Source organism: Panthera uncia (assembly GCF_023721935.1).
Source record: "Panthera uncia isolate 11264 chromosome A1 unlocalized genomic scaffold, Puncia_PCG_1.0 HiC_scaffold_16, whole genome shotgun sequence".
Classification (NCBI taxonomy): domain Eukaryota; kingdom Metazoa; phylum Chordata; class Mammalia; order Carnivora; family Felidae; genus Panthera; species Panthera uncia.
Genome location: NW_026057576.1, coordinates 1,450,123 through 1,463,265, shown reverse-complemented (window position 1 = coordinate 1,463,265; position 13,143 = coordinate 1,450,123). Strand labels below are relative to the sequence as shown.

The window sequence follows — 13,143 nt, the reverse complement described above, 5'->3', positions numbered from 1 at the left end:
CTTCTGTGTATATACCTAGAAGTAGGATTTCTGGATCATATGAAATTCTGTTTTTTAACTTTTGAGGAAGTGCCATGCTGTTTTCTTCAGTGGTTGCACCAGTTTACATTCCCACCAGCAATGCATATGGATTCTAATTTCTCCACATCCCCACCAACACTTGTTTTTTTTTTTTTTAGTTTTTTTTGAGAGAGAGAGAGAGAGAGAGAGGGAGAGAGAGGAGTGGGGGAGGGGCATAGAGAGAGGGGGGGACAGAGGATCTGAAGCAGGCTCTGTGCTGATAGCAGAGAGCCTGATGCAGAGCTTGAACTCATGCACCATGAGATCGTGACCTGAGCTGAAGTCGGACTTAACCTACTGAGCCACCCAGGCACCCCCTTCTCTTTCTTTCTTTCTTTCTTTCTTTCTTTCTTTCTTTCTTTCTTTCTTCCTTTTTCTTTCTCTTTCTTTCTTTCTTTCTCTCTCTCTCTCTCTTTCTCTTTCTTTCTTTCTTTCTCTCTTTCAATAGTCATCCTGATTGGGTGTGACGTGGTATCTCAATGTGGTTTTGTGATTATTGATATCAAGCATCTTTTCATGTACTTTTTGGCCATTTGTATATCTTCTTTGGAGAGATGTCTATCCATAAGTCTTTTGCCTTATGGTTTTTGAATTGGTTTGAGTTTTGTCTCTTTTTAAACTTAAAAAAAATGATTATTGAGTTGGAGAACTCTTTATATATTTTTTACGTGAGGCCTGTAACAGATGCCTAATTTGAAAATATTTCCCCCCAGTTTGTGGCTTGTCTTTTCATTCTCTTGATACTGTTTGGAAAAAGCAGAAAGTCTTAATTTTGATGAAGTCTAATTTATCAACTTTTTCTTTTGCCTGTTAACACTTTTTGTGGCATATCCAGAAATCTCTAACTCAAGGTCACAACGTTCTCTCCTATGTTTCCTCTTAGCTGTTTTGTAGTTTTAGGTTTTGCATGTAGGGCTGTGATGTATTTGGAGTTAGTTGTTGTGTATATGGCGAGGGGCTATTATTGTCACTACCTCATCCACTTGTTCCAGCTCCATGTGTCAAAAAGACTATCCTTTGCCAACCAATTGCCTTTGTACCTTTATTGAAAGTCAGCAGACTGTGTACATTTATGGACTCTGGGATCACAAACCAAGACTCCCTCTTGTCTAATGTCTTAGAACATTCTCCCTGGATTTTGGCAGCAGTGGTGTGTGTGGGGGTTTCCTTCTGTTTATTTAAGGCAGGAGCTTAAGTCTGGTTTCTGCTGCTCCGTCTCAGCCAGAAGTAGAAGCCCTCTGTACCATAATCTTTAAAACTGTCTCTTTGATAGTCATCATGTTTTTAATATCTATTTTAACATTATTTTAAGAATATAATATTTCCATATTTTTAAATTCTATTTCTATGCTGAAATAAATAATTTTGTCTTTGTGTCTACTGGTATATTTTTTTTATTAAAAAGATTTTTTTTCATGTTTATTTATTTTTGAGAGAGAGAGGCAGAGAGAGAGACACAGAATGCAAAGCAGGCTCCAGGTTCCACACCGTCAGCACAGAGGCTGACTCGGGGCTCAACACCACGAACCGTGAGACTATGACCTGAGCCGAAACCAGGAGTCGTACTCTTAATCAACCGAGCCACCCAGGCACCCCTTCACTTGTATTTCTGTGTAACATACATCTAGACTGGAATTTGCTAAGCCAAAGTACATACCTTTTAAATTCTGGCGCGTCTAGAACCGGGAGGGGTCTGAGATTGTCACCGTATTGCAAACTAACAAGTCAGCTTGCCGCACTTTTGTGGAAGCTGCCCAAGACACAAGACTCACGGATGAGACATACAAGACCTTACTACCCACCGCAAAAGCAGTAGCCAGAGCGTCAGCATGGTAGCACCAGTGCTTGGAGCCCCATTTCCAACAGGGTCACGGGGAGGGCCAGATGACCCCAGCATCTGCAAAGGGCCGAGGGACCAGCACTTTTTCGGCACAGGGCCAACACCGAGGTAAGCAGCACACAAGCCAGTCCCCTTCCAGCCCAGAGATGAGCAGTTACAGGGTACTCACTCCGCGGGAGCCTTGGCCTACTAGCTGCCTGTGTGCGCAGCTGCAGAAAGCACTTAGCATCAGGAGATGGAGACGTCTTACAGTCTATTCTGGTCAGTAAGGAAGTGCAGCAATGCTCAGGGCTCATGGCTGGCTGCTCTCCCGGCAGCATTTCTATCCAGAAAGGCTGTGTCCGTATAAGCCCGCCCTCGGTTGTGTATTAAAGAGTTGTATGTCGGAAACACGTCACTGCCAACATGGGTATCTTATCAATCTTTGTAATTTTAGACAATGGATCCGTAAAAGGTGAGTTATCTTTCTTGTGTTAACTTGAGTTGCGCACCTGTTTCAAATGTCCATTGACGGTTTGTGAAATTATTCTTTAAAGCCTACTTCTCCCTGTGACATTCCTCCTTCCGCGCTCTGAGTGGGGAAAACAAAGGAGGAGCTCCGTTGGTCGTCCGCGTTGCACACGTTTTCCGCTTTCTAATCATCTTGAACTGGATGGCTGGTATTCCCCTTCAGCTTGCGCTGTGTGGACACGAACTGTCTGGCCACGTATGATGATCCACCCTCTTGGTCTGCTTGTCCCTGGGATCCGAAAAGAGCCGGGTGTCAGGCACTGGGACATCTCCTTCCTGTCATGCACAAACAGACTCTGCCTCTTGAAGGAGGAAATACAGTTCAACCCGGCCCCACTCCTGACAGTCCCCTTAGCACAGTGCAGTGGAATTAAACACGGCTTCCAGGTTCACAGATTATTAATACATTTGGAGCTTTCCTTTTCCGCTTTCCCGAGGCTCCTGGGTCTCAATTCTCATCTGTGGAGAAAGGCAGCGAGGATCTTTCTAGAAACGAATCATGAGCGTGAACTCAGCAATAACCACTCTCATTATAAACGCCTGAGCTGGTATGTATTGAAGAGGTGCTGATATTTTCAGACAAGAAATTCTAGCAGTTTCTTTGGGGTCCTTTAGCGGTCAAGCCTTGCGCCAGCACGGAAGTGTCCCCTTCTACGTACACTGATTTTGGGGTGCGCATTTGGAAACTAAAGTATGGGAAAATGAATTACTGCAGTCCTTAGGGTCGGGTCTTCGCGCTTTCCCTCCGGCGTTGCCCTCCGGCCGGTCCTCCTGCGGACCTGCCCCGCCCGCGCCCCTTAGCACGGGGTCGGCGCCTGGGTGTCCGGGTGGAGGTTCCGCCTGCCACGCGCACCCAATGGGGGCCGAGGCGGCGGGCCCGCCTCCCGGCCCTCCCGCAGCCTATCGGGACCCGCGTGCCCGCCCCCGACTCGAGCGCCCAGCCAATGGGCGCGGGTCACGCCCCGCCCGGCGCGGGGATCTGGCGCCGCGCGCGGTGTCCGGGAGCCCCGTAGCCCACTGCTCTTCGCACTTGCGGTGCGGCTCCCGGGCCACCCGGGCGTCGGGCCATGGCGTCGCCAGCGGCAGGCGTGGTGGTGATCGTTGGCAGGTAAACGGCCCCGACCCGCCGCCCACTTGCCACGGCGCTGGGGGAGACCCGGACCCCGCGGTGCGCCCGAGCATGGGGCCCGCCCGTCGTCGCCGCGGCTTGGGCGCCCAGGTCGCCGTCACCTTCCAGAGCTGGAAGCGGCGTGGTGGAACGCCGGCCTCCAGCCCTCGAGGGCGCAGTGCGTCCTTGCAGCCCTCCACGCAAGCGACCGGGCGGGGAGAGTCGCCCGGTAGCGGCGTGGCTTTGCAGGTTGAAGCGCCCTGTAGAGTGCTATTTTGTTTCACTTCGGGCTGATGTGCGAGCAAGGTTCGGGAAGCTGACGGCGCAGGCTGCGGTGGAAATGCGGTTTGTGGGATTAGTTGGATGATGCCAGGCCTCCCAGCTAATACAAATAGACGTGCTGGGCGTTAGATATGGACGAAATGGAAGTCTGGGAAAGATTCTGCAGGACTGTATTCTTAACTTCCCATTTTACGGATGAGAAAATGGACATTAAGCAGTTTGCCCCTGGTCGCAGTTAAGTGACAGACATGGGACTGCCCCAGCAAAGAGGTCCATTAGCACACCTGTGGACAGGGCTGCCTGCAGGGCGTAGGAATGTGCATGTTTTTGTCCCCAGGGGTGTCTCTGGGCGGCAGCAGGTGTTTGGTGAATACACGGGGCAATTCATTCCTGATTGCTGATTCGTGGGGAAAGCGCCGCCGAGGAACCCTGGAGGCCAAAGACTTTTCTAGGGTGTGTCAGTTTAACAGCCTAAATTCTATGCAAATTTTTGTTTGTGCCCCAGCCGCTCTTTTAAACTCCTGCTATTTTCATTAAAAAAAAAAAAAAAAAAAAAAGAAGCATTTTTGTGTACCTTTGCTTTGATAGGGTATCATAGCAATCTGTAGGCCTGGTAATACTTGCTGTTTATAACTAGAAGCACCTTTTTAGGGGTGACTTTGTGTCTGTTTTTGCAGCCGAGGTGTTGGCATACCTGACCCTCCCCTCAGCGACAATTGCAGTGTCAGGGTTTTTCCCTTTAGAACCAATTGGAAGAAGGAATCAGGATGCTTTTTGCCAGCTTCCTTTTGCTCACAGCTGTGGAATTCACTGAGCCTTTGGCCTTTACAGGCACGCGAATGTGTGGCTGCCCCGTGAGGGAATATAAAAATATATTTTCAAAGTGTCCTCTGTACTGGATACAGTGACCATGCTTGCTTTGCGTTTCAGTTGTCCAGGGTCAAGGGCTAGAGTTTTGTGTCTCTCACAGCATGCTTTGGAGTGGGGTTCTGCTGGCGCCTAATAAATGCTAAGTGAAGCTTGGAATTGATGGTGCTCCGACCTGGCTCTGGTTCTTGGGTGAGGGAGCACAGTCTCTCAAGAAGGAGCAGGGATTGGCGAGTCCGTTTATTTCTGCTTTCCTTGAGGGAGTTTGACAAGGAATTAAATAGAATTGGCAAACTTTAATGACCACAGGAATTAGCACAGGGTAGGAAGCCCTTCCTGTCTGTCCCTACACCGTCAGCACCTCAAAACACACCCATCTCTGCTTCTAGAGTAGTGCTGCTCCCCTCCCCTTCATTCCTCTCTGTTCCCTCCCTGTCTCCCCTCCTCACCGCTCCTCCCCCTTCCTCCCCCTTCCTCGCCCCCTCCTCTTTTCCTCTCTTTCCCAGCCCCCTGGGTGATTCCGAGGAACATCTGTTTATTTACCAAATGGGGCTGGGAATGTAAGTGAATTCGCTAAAACCTGGTTGAGTTTCATTCTTGGATTTCGACAGACAAAAGTGTCCGTATTTCAATTTCAGGGACATGTTGGACCATTGTTTTTCCATCTTTTCCTAGTAAGTACCAGACTCGTTGAAAGTCGCTGCTAGAAATATAGTCCCTATTTAATTCTTTTCCATTCATTTTTTTTTTTTTTCCTAAAGGCCACTCATCCTCATGGCTTTTTCCTGCAAGCATCCGGGGCGGGTCCCTTCAGAATGGTGGGCTTGACCCAACAGGAGTGTGCTTTTGAAGAATTAAGAAAGAGAAAAAAAAAAAAAAAAGCCTCTTGTATCTAGGGCTGTGGGAACATACAGAAGGGAAATATGGTAATGGCAGCTTTAAAAAATGGGGTAAAAGTGGGAGTCCTGAACACATTTGACTGGTGTTCTCCACCAGTATGTTAGCCCTAGAAGCCTGCAGAGGAACTTACCTCTACGTAATACGGTGTTTCTAAATAACTGAAATGTGAATTCTGTATCCGTATACATACTGCATTGTGTTTACCCACATGTTAGGCCCTGAGCTTGTTCAAATAGGAACCAATCTGGGGGAGAAATGTCCCTGGTGCCTCCTGTGCCTCTTTACTGAGCACAGTTCTTCAGGACTGAGTGCAGGGGCCCATCTGCTTCAGGAAAAGTTCTGCTTCCTCTTTGGGTGGAAACTGTATCATCGCCAGCTGTATATCCATCATGCCTGGTCCTAGTAGACAGATGTTTGAGCTTTTATAACAGAGATTGCATTTTTTTTTTTTTTTTTTTTTTTTTTACTGAAAAAAAGCCTGAAGGGCTTGCTAGGATGCTAAGATGTTGGGTTTTTTTTCCTGTTTTTTTTTTTTTAATTGAAGTAAAATTGGTATATAACCTTATATGGAATTCAGGTGTACAACATTATAATTTGATATTTGTATACACTACAGAGTGATCACCACCACGAATCTAGTTATCATTCATCACCATACAATTGAACCCCTTCCCCAATTTTTCCCGTTGGAACCCCTTCCCCTCTGGTAACCACCAGTCTGTTTTCTGTATCTATGAGTTTGGATCAGTTGAGTTTAGTTTGTTTTTCAGATTCTACATAACAGTGCAATCATATGGTATTTGTCTTTGTCTGACTTCTTTCACTTACTATAATGCCTTTAAGATCCATCCATGTTGTCACAAATGACAAGATATTCCTTTTTTTTTTTAAATGTTTATTTATTTTTGAGAGGGAGACAGAGTGCGAGTGGGGGAGAGGGAGAGGGAGACACAGAATCTGAGGCAGGCTCCAGGCTCCGAGCTGTCAGCACAGAGCCTGATGTGGGGCTCGAACCCACAAACCACGAGATCATGACCTGAGCCAAAGTTGGATGCTTAACTGACTGAGCCACCCAGACACCCCATAAGATATTCCTTTTTAAAGCTGAGTAGTATTCCATCGTCTGTGTGTGTGTGTGTGTGTGTGTGTGTGTGTGTGTGTTTATACACCATGTCTATCCATTCATTCATAGGTGAACACTTAGGTTGTTTTCATATCTTGGCTGTTGTAAGTAGTGCTTCAATGAACGTAGGGGTGCATATATCCTTTCAAATTAGTGTTTTTGTATTCTCTGGTAAATAACCAAAAATGAAACTGCTGGATTGTATGGTATTTCTATTTTTAATTTTTTGAGTAGTCTCGATACAGTTTTCCATAATGGCTGTACCAGTTTACAGTCTCATTAGCAGTGCACACAGGTTCCCTTCACACCCTCGCCAACACTTGATGTTTCCTGAGTTTTTGAGTTTAGCCATTCTGACAGGTTTGAGGTGTTACCTCACCGTGGTTTTAATTTGCATTTCCCTGATTGTGATATTGAACTTCTTCTCACATGTCTGTTGGCCATTTGTATGTTTTCTTTGGGAAAAAATATATTTAGATCCTCTGGGTTGTTTTTTGTTATTGAGTTGTAGTTCCTTATATGTTTTGGATATTAACCCCTTATTGGATATGTCATTTGCAAAGGTCTTCTCGCATTCACCTTTTCATTTTCTTTTTTTTTTTTTTTTTTTTTAATTTTTTTTTTTTCAATTTTTTTTTTTTTTTTTTTGGGACAGAGAGAGACAGAGCATGAACGGGGGAGGGGCAGAGAGAGAGGGAGACACAGAATCGGAAACAGGCTCCAGGCTCCGAGCCATCAGCCCAGAGCCTGACGCGGGGCTCGAACTCACAGACCGCGAGATCGTGACCTGGCTGAAGTCGGACGCTTAACCGACTGCGCCACCCAGGCGCCCCTCACCTTTTCATTTTCTTGATGGTTTCCTTTGCTATGCAGATGCTTTTTAGTTTTCTGTGGTCCTATTTGTTTATTTAAAAAAATTTTTTTTAATGTTTTTATTTATTTTTGAAGGAGAGAGAGAGACAGAGCATGAGCAGGGGAGGAGCAGAGAGAGGGAGACACAGAATCCGAAACAGGCTCCAGGCTCTAAGCTGTCAGCACAGAGCTGGATGTGGGGCTCGAACCCACGAACTGTGAGATCATGACCTGAGCTGAAGTCAGACATTTAACTGACTGAGCCCCCGAGGCCCCCCCCCCCTTCTTTTTTCAAACTCTTCTTTTTTTTTTTTTTTAATGTTTAGTTTTGAGAGAGCAGGACAGAGCGCCAGCAGGGGAGGGGCAGAGAGAGAGGGAGACACAGAATCCGAAGCAGGCTCCAGGCTCCGAGGCATCAGCCCAGAGCCAGACTCAGAGCTCAGTGTGGGGCTCCCTAAGGGGCTCAACTCACCAAGGGTGGGATTATGACCTGAGCTGAAGTCAGACGCTTAACTGACTGAGCCACGCAGGCGCCCCTCCATTTGTTTATTTTTGCTTTTGTTTCCCTTGCCTTTGGTGCCAGATCAAAAAAATATTGCTAAGACATGTGTCAGGGAGCTTACCACCTATGTTTTCTTCTAGGAGTTTTATAGTTTCAGGTCTTAAGTTCAAGTCTTTAATTCATTTTGACTTTTGAGATATTTTTTGTGCATGTATAAGATAGTGGTCCATTTTCATTCTTTTGCATGACTGTCCATTTTTCCCAGTACTATCTGTTGAAGAGGCTATCCTTTCCCAATTGTATATTCTTGTTTCCTTTGTCAAAATTAACTGACCAGATATGTGTAGGTTTATTTATGGACTCTATTCTGTTCTGCTGATCTGTTTGTCCGTTTTTACACTAATACCGTAGCGTTTCAATTACTATACTTTTGTAGTATAGGTTGAAACCAGGGCATGATACCTTCAGCTTTGTTCTTCTTTCTCAAGATCCTTTGAGCTTTTTTTGACTTATTTTGAATTATTTGTTATAGTTCTGTGATAAATGCCATTAGGATTTCGATAGGATTGCATTTGGGTAGTATGGACATTTATTTATTTATTTATTTATTTATTTGTGTTTATTTTTGAGAGAGACAGAGCATGAGTGGGGTAGGGGCAGAGAGAGAGAGGGAGACATAGAATCCGAAGCAGGCTCTAGGCTTTGAGCTGTCAGCACAGAGCCTGACGTGGGGCTCGAACCAATAAGCTGTGATATCATGACCTGAGTGAAGTCAGATGCTTAACTGACTGAGCCGCCCAGGCGCCCCAGTATGGATATTTTAACAATGTTAATTCTTTCAATCCATGAGCATGGAATATGTTTACATTCATTTATACCTTTAATTTCTTTCATCAGTGTGTTAAAGTTTTATGTCTTAAAGTGTACAGGTCTTTTACCCCCCTTGGTTAAATTTATTCTTGTACACTTTGAAGTCTCTTTTGTCTGATACAAGTATAGCTATGCAGCTTTGGTTTCCATTTGCATAGAATATCTTTTCTTTTTCATCCCTTCACTTTCAGTCTGTGTGTGTCCTCATATCTGAAGTGAGTCTGTTGTAGACAACATATAGACCTTATTTTTTATCTGTTCAGCCACTCTTTTGATTGGAGAATTTAGTCCATTTACATTTAAAGTAATTATTGATAGGTATGAGCTTATGGCCATTTGTCAGTTGTTTTATGGCTGTTTTTTTACTTCCTTTCTGTTCTTTTCTTCTTCTCTTACTCTCTTCCCTTGTAGTTGAGTGATTTTCCTTAGTGTTTTGTTTAGATTCCTTTCTCATTGTCTTTGTGTGTCTGGTGTAGATTTTTGCCTGTGGTTACTTTGAGGTTCATGTAACAACTCTCTATATAACAGTATACTTTAAGTTTATAGAGTCTTATATTTGAATTCATTCTAGAAACTGTACGTTTTTACCCCCTCACACGTTCTGTTTTTGATGTCATATTTTACATCTTTTTATTTTATTTATTTCTTAATAATTATTAAAAGTTAATTGTACCACTTTTGTGTTTTACTCTTCATATTAGTTTTATAAGCAGTTAATCTACTGTGTTTACAATATACTTGCATTTACCAGTGAGATCTTTACTTTCCTATGTTTTCTTGTTACTTGGTAGACCCTTTTCTATTCAGCTTTAAGAAGTCCCTTGAACATTTCTTGTAAGGCTGGTTTAGTGGTGATGAACTTGGTTAGTTTTTGTTTATCTGGAAAATTCTTTTCTTTCTTTCTTTCTTTCTTTCTTTCTTTCTTTCTTCCAAGTTTATTTGAGGGGGAAGGGGCAGAGAGAGGGGGAGAGAGAGAATCAACTCAGGGCTTGATCTCACAAACTGTGAAATCATAACTTGAGCTGAAATCAAGAGTTGGATGCTTGACCAACTGAGCCATCCAGGCACCCCTCTCCTTCAATTCTGAATCATAACCTTGCCAGGTAGAGTATTCTTGGTTGGAATTTTGTTTTTTTCCTTTCAGTATTTTGAATATACCTTGCCACTCCCTTCTGGCCTGCAAACGTTGTGCTGAAAAATAAGGTCATAATCTTATGGGGTTTCCTGTGTATCTAACAAGTTGTTTTCTTCTTGTGCTTTTAATAGTCTCTGTCTTTAATTTTTGACATCTTAATTATAATGTATCTTGGTGTGGTGTCTTTGGGTTCATCTTTTTTATAAATTTTTTTTAATGTGTATTTATTTTTGAGAGAGAGAGAGAGACAGACAGAGTGTGACCAAGGGAGGGGCAGAGAGAGAGGGAAGCACAGAATCTGAAGTAGGCTCCAGCTCTGAGCTGTCAGCACAGAGCCCAGTGTGGGGCTCTGAACTCACGAGTGGTGAGATTGTAACCTGAGCCAACTGAGCCCTGGGTGCCCCTGTCTTTGGGTTTATGTTATTTGGAATATGTTTTGCTTCTTGGAGCTGGCTGTCTGTTTCCTTCCCCAGTCTAGGAAGTTTTCAGCCATTATTTCTTCAGATAAGTTTTCTACCCATTGATCTCTCTTTTCTCCTTTTGGGACTGTTATAATGTGGATATTATTCCACTTGATATTGTCCCATAGATCAACAGCTATCTTTGCTTTTTGAAATTTTTTCTTTTTGTTGCGCTGAACGGGAGAGTTCCACTGCCTTGTCTTCCAGGTTGCTGATCATTTCTTCTGCTTCATCTAGTCTGCTGTTGAACCCCTCTAGGGTATTTTTCAGTTTATCTATTATGTTCTTCAATTCTGTGACTTCTCTTTGGAACTTTTTTATGTTTTCTGCCTCTTTGTTGAAGTTTTCACTATGTTCATCCATTCTCCTGAGTTCAGTGTATATCTTTATGACCACTACTTTGAACTCATTATCAGGTAGATTAGTTATCTTTATTTCATTAAGGTCTTTTCTGAGGTGGTGTCACATGCTTTCATTTGGAACGTATTTCTCTGTCTTCTTATATTGCTTGATTTTGTGTATTTGTTTCTTTGTATTCTGTGAAACAGCTACTTCTCCCAGTCTTGAAAAGTTGGCCTTGTGTTGGAGATGAACCTTATAGTTCAGCCTTGCTCTAGCTTGTTGTTTATCGGAACTTTGTGAAAGCACCCTGCTTTGTTCTCCATAGGTTGCAGTTGTTGAGAGTATGCCAAGACCTGTCAGTGTTTCAAAAGGAGGGATCTCCGACAGTGCCTCGTTTTAGGCTGATTGTAAGCCAGATCCTCAAGCAACAGCTTCTAAGGTGCATAAAAATATATAGTCTTATATATATAATTGTAAACCCTGATGACTTCCAGACCAGGTGATCTGGAGGTGACCCCTGGGCAATAGTTGCAAAAATCGTGGCTTTAGACAGGTGTGTAAACTCCTTTCTGGGCAGTATCAGCAAACAGTGGCTGGGTCAAGGTAGAGCACTAATATGGTGTCTCACTGCCCATGTTCCCAGGGGGCACTGCTTTGGCCTCTGATTATGTGGCAAGCCTAAAGCCTGCCTTTTAGACTGAAGCTTCAGAACACGAAAACAGGCCTTGTCACATGAAGACTGGGAGTGTGTTTCTGCCTTCTGTTGTGCAGTGCCCGGGGTTGATGGCCTGCCAGGGAGTGTCTGATTGTTTCGGACCTGTGGGGCCCAGAAACACAATCCCCTCTGGCCACCAGAGCCAGGCAGGCCTCCTGTGTGGGCTGTGGGTGCCTGTTGGCCGTGGCAGGGCAGGCCAAGCCAGTATTTTGTAGAGGTGGGGATGGGGCACTCCCACCTAAGATAGTAGGCTGGGGGTGTATAAAACTGGTGCTTGCTAAAGCTGGCACCAACAAGGCAGAAGGAGAACACAAAAATGGCACCCACAAGCGCTTCCATCTCCCGAGAGAGTCCCAACAAGTTCCTGCCTCTCCTCAGATGCTTTAAGATTAACAAGTGAGGGGCACCTCGGGGCTCAGTTGGTTGAGTGTCCAACTCTTGATTTTGGCTCAGGTCATGATCTTGTGGTTCATGGGATTGAGCCCTGCCTAGGGCTCTGTGCTGGTAGTGTGGAGCCTGCTTGGTATTCTGTCTCTCTTCTCTCTCTCTGCCCTTCTCCCCTGCTCACACTCCCCATCTCTCCCAAAATGAATAAAGAAGCTCAAAAAAGAAAAGATTAACAAGTGAGTCTCCTTTGCATATGCTAGGTGCCTTTCAAATTGTTGCTTTTGCGCTAGGCCCCAGGGTCTGTGGGCCCTTTAAGAGTGGATTATTTAAAAAAATTTTTTTTTAATGTTTATTTATTTTTGAGAGACAGAGAGAGACACAGCATAAGTGGGGTAGGGGCAGAGAGAGAGAAGGAAGGAGACACAGAATCCGAAGCAGGCTCCAGGCTCTGAGCTGTCAGCACAGAGCCCAACACAGGGCTCAAACTCACAAGCCGTGAGATCATGACCTGAGCCGAAGTCAGATGCTTAACCGACTGAGCCACCCAGGCACTCCAAGAGTGGATTTAAAAAAAATTATTTATTTTTTAAATTTACATCCAAGTTAGTTAGCATATAGTGCAACAATGATTTCAGGAGCAAATTCCTTAATGCCCCTTACCCATTTAGCCCATCTCCCCTCCCACAAGCCCTCCAGCAATCCTCTGTTTGTTCTCTATATTTAAGAGTCTCTTATGTTTTGTCCCCCGTCCTGTTTTTATAATATTTTGCTTCCCTTCCCTTACGTTCATCTGTTTTGTAGCTTAAATTCCTCACATGAGTGAAGTCATATGATACTTGTCTTTCTCTGACTGATTTCGCTTAGCATAATATTCTCTGGTTCCATCCACATAGTTGCAAATGGCAAGATTTCATTCTTTTTGATTGTTCTGTTTGTTATGGAACCAGGCTGGAATGCCAGTGGAAAAACCAAGCGTCACTCGGAGATCTTGGTGGATTGGAGTTTTATTTAACACTGAATGCAAGTGGGGAGGGTAATCTATAGTCATCAGCTTCCATATCTGTGGGGGTTTTCACGCAGGCAGCAAACAAAGGAAGAAGAACCCGGAGGAGGGGTCTCTAAGCTAGAGACCAGAGTCTGTTTTTGCCCCATAGGCCATCTTTGGCGTACTGTGTTCACTTCTCCAACA

General features: G+C 44.4%; 1 protein-coding gene across 2 annotated transcripts in view; it reads left to right on the top strand.

Moving 5' to 3' along the window:
- The first annotated feature begins 3,386 nt into the window (after positions 1 to 3,386).
- The window catches only part of CRYL1 (crystallin lambda 1), a 131,651-nt gene continuing 121,894 nt past the window's right edge, over positions 3,387 to 13,143 (top strand). For both annotated transcript variants that reach the window (XM_049647348.1, XM_049647347.1), the window contains exon 1: positions 3,387 to 3,518. In XM_049647348.1, coding sequence (XP_049503305.1) covers positions 3,478 to 3,518 — 41 coding nt within the window. In that variant the 5' untranslated portion in view covers positions 3,387 to 3,477. The remainder of the gene's footprint in view (positions 3,519 to 13,143) is intronic.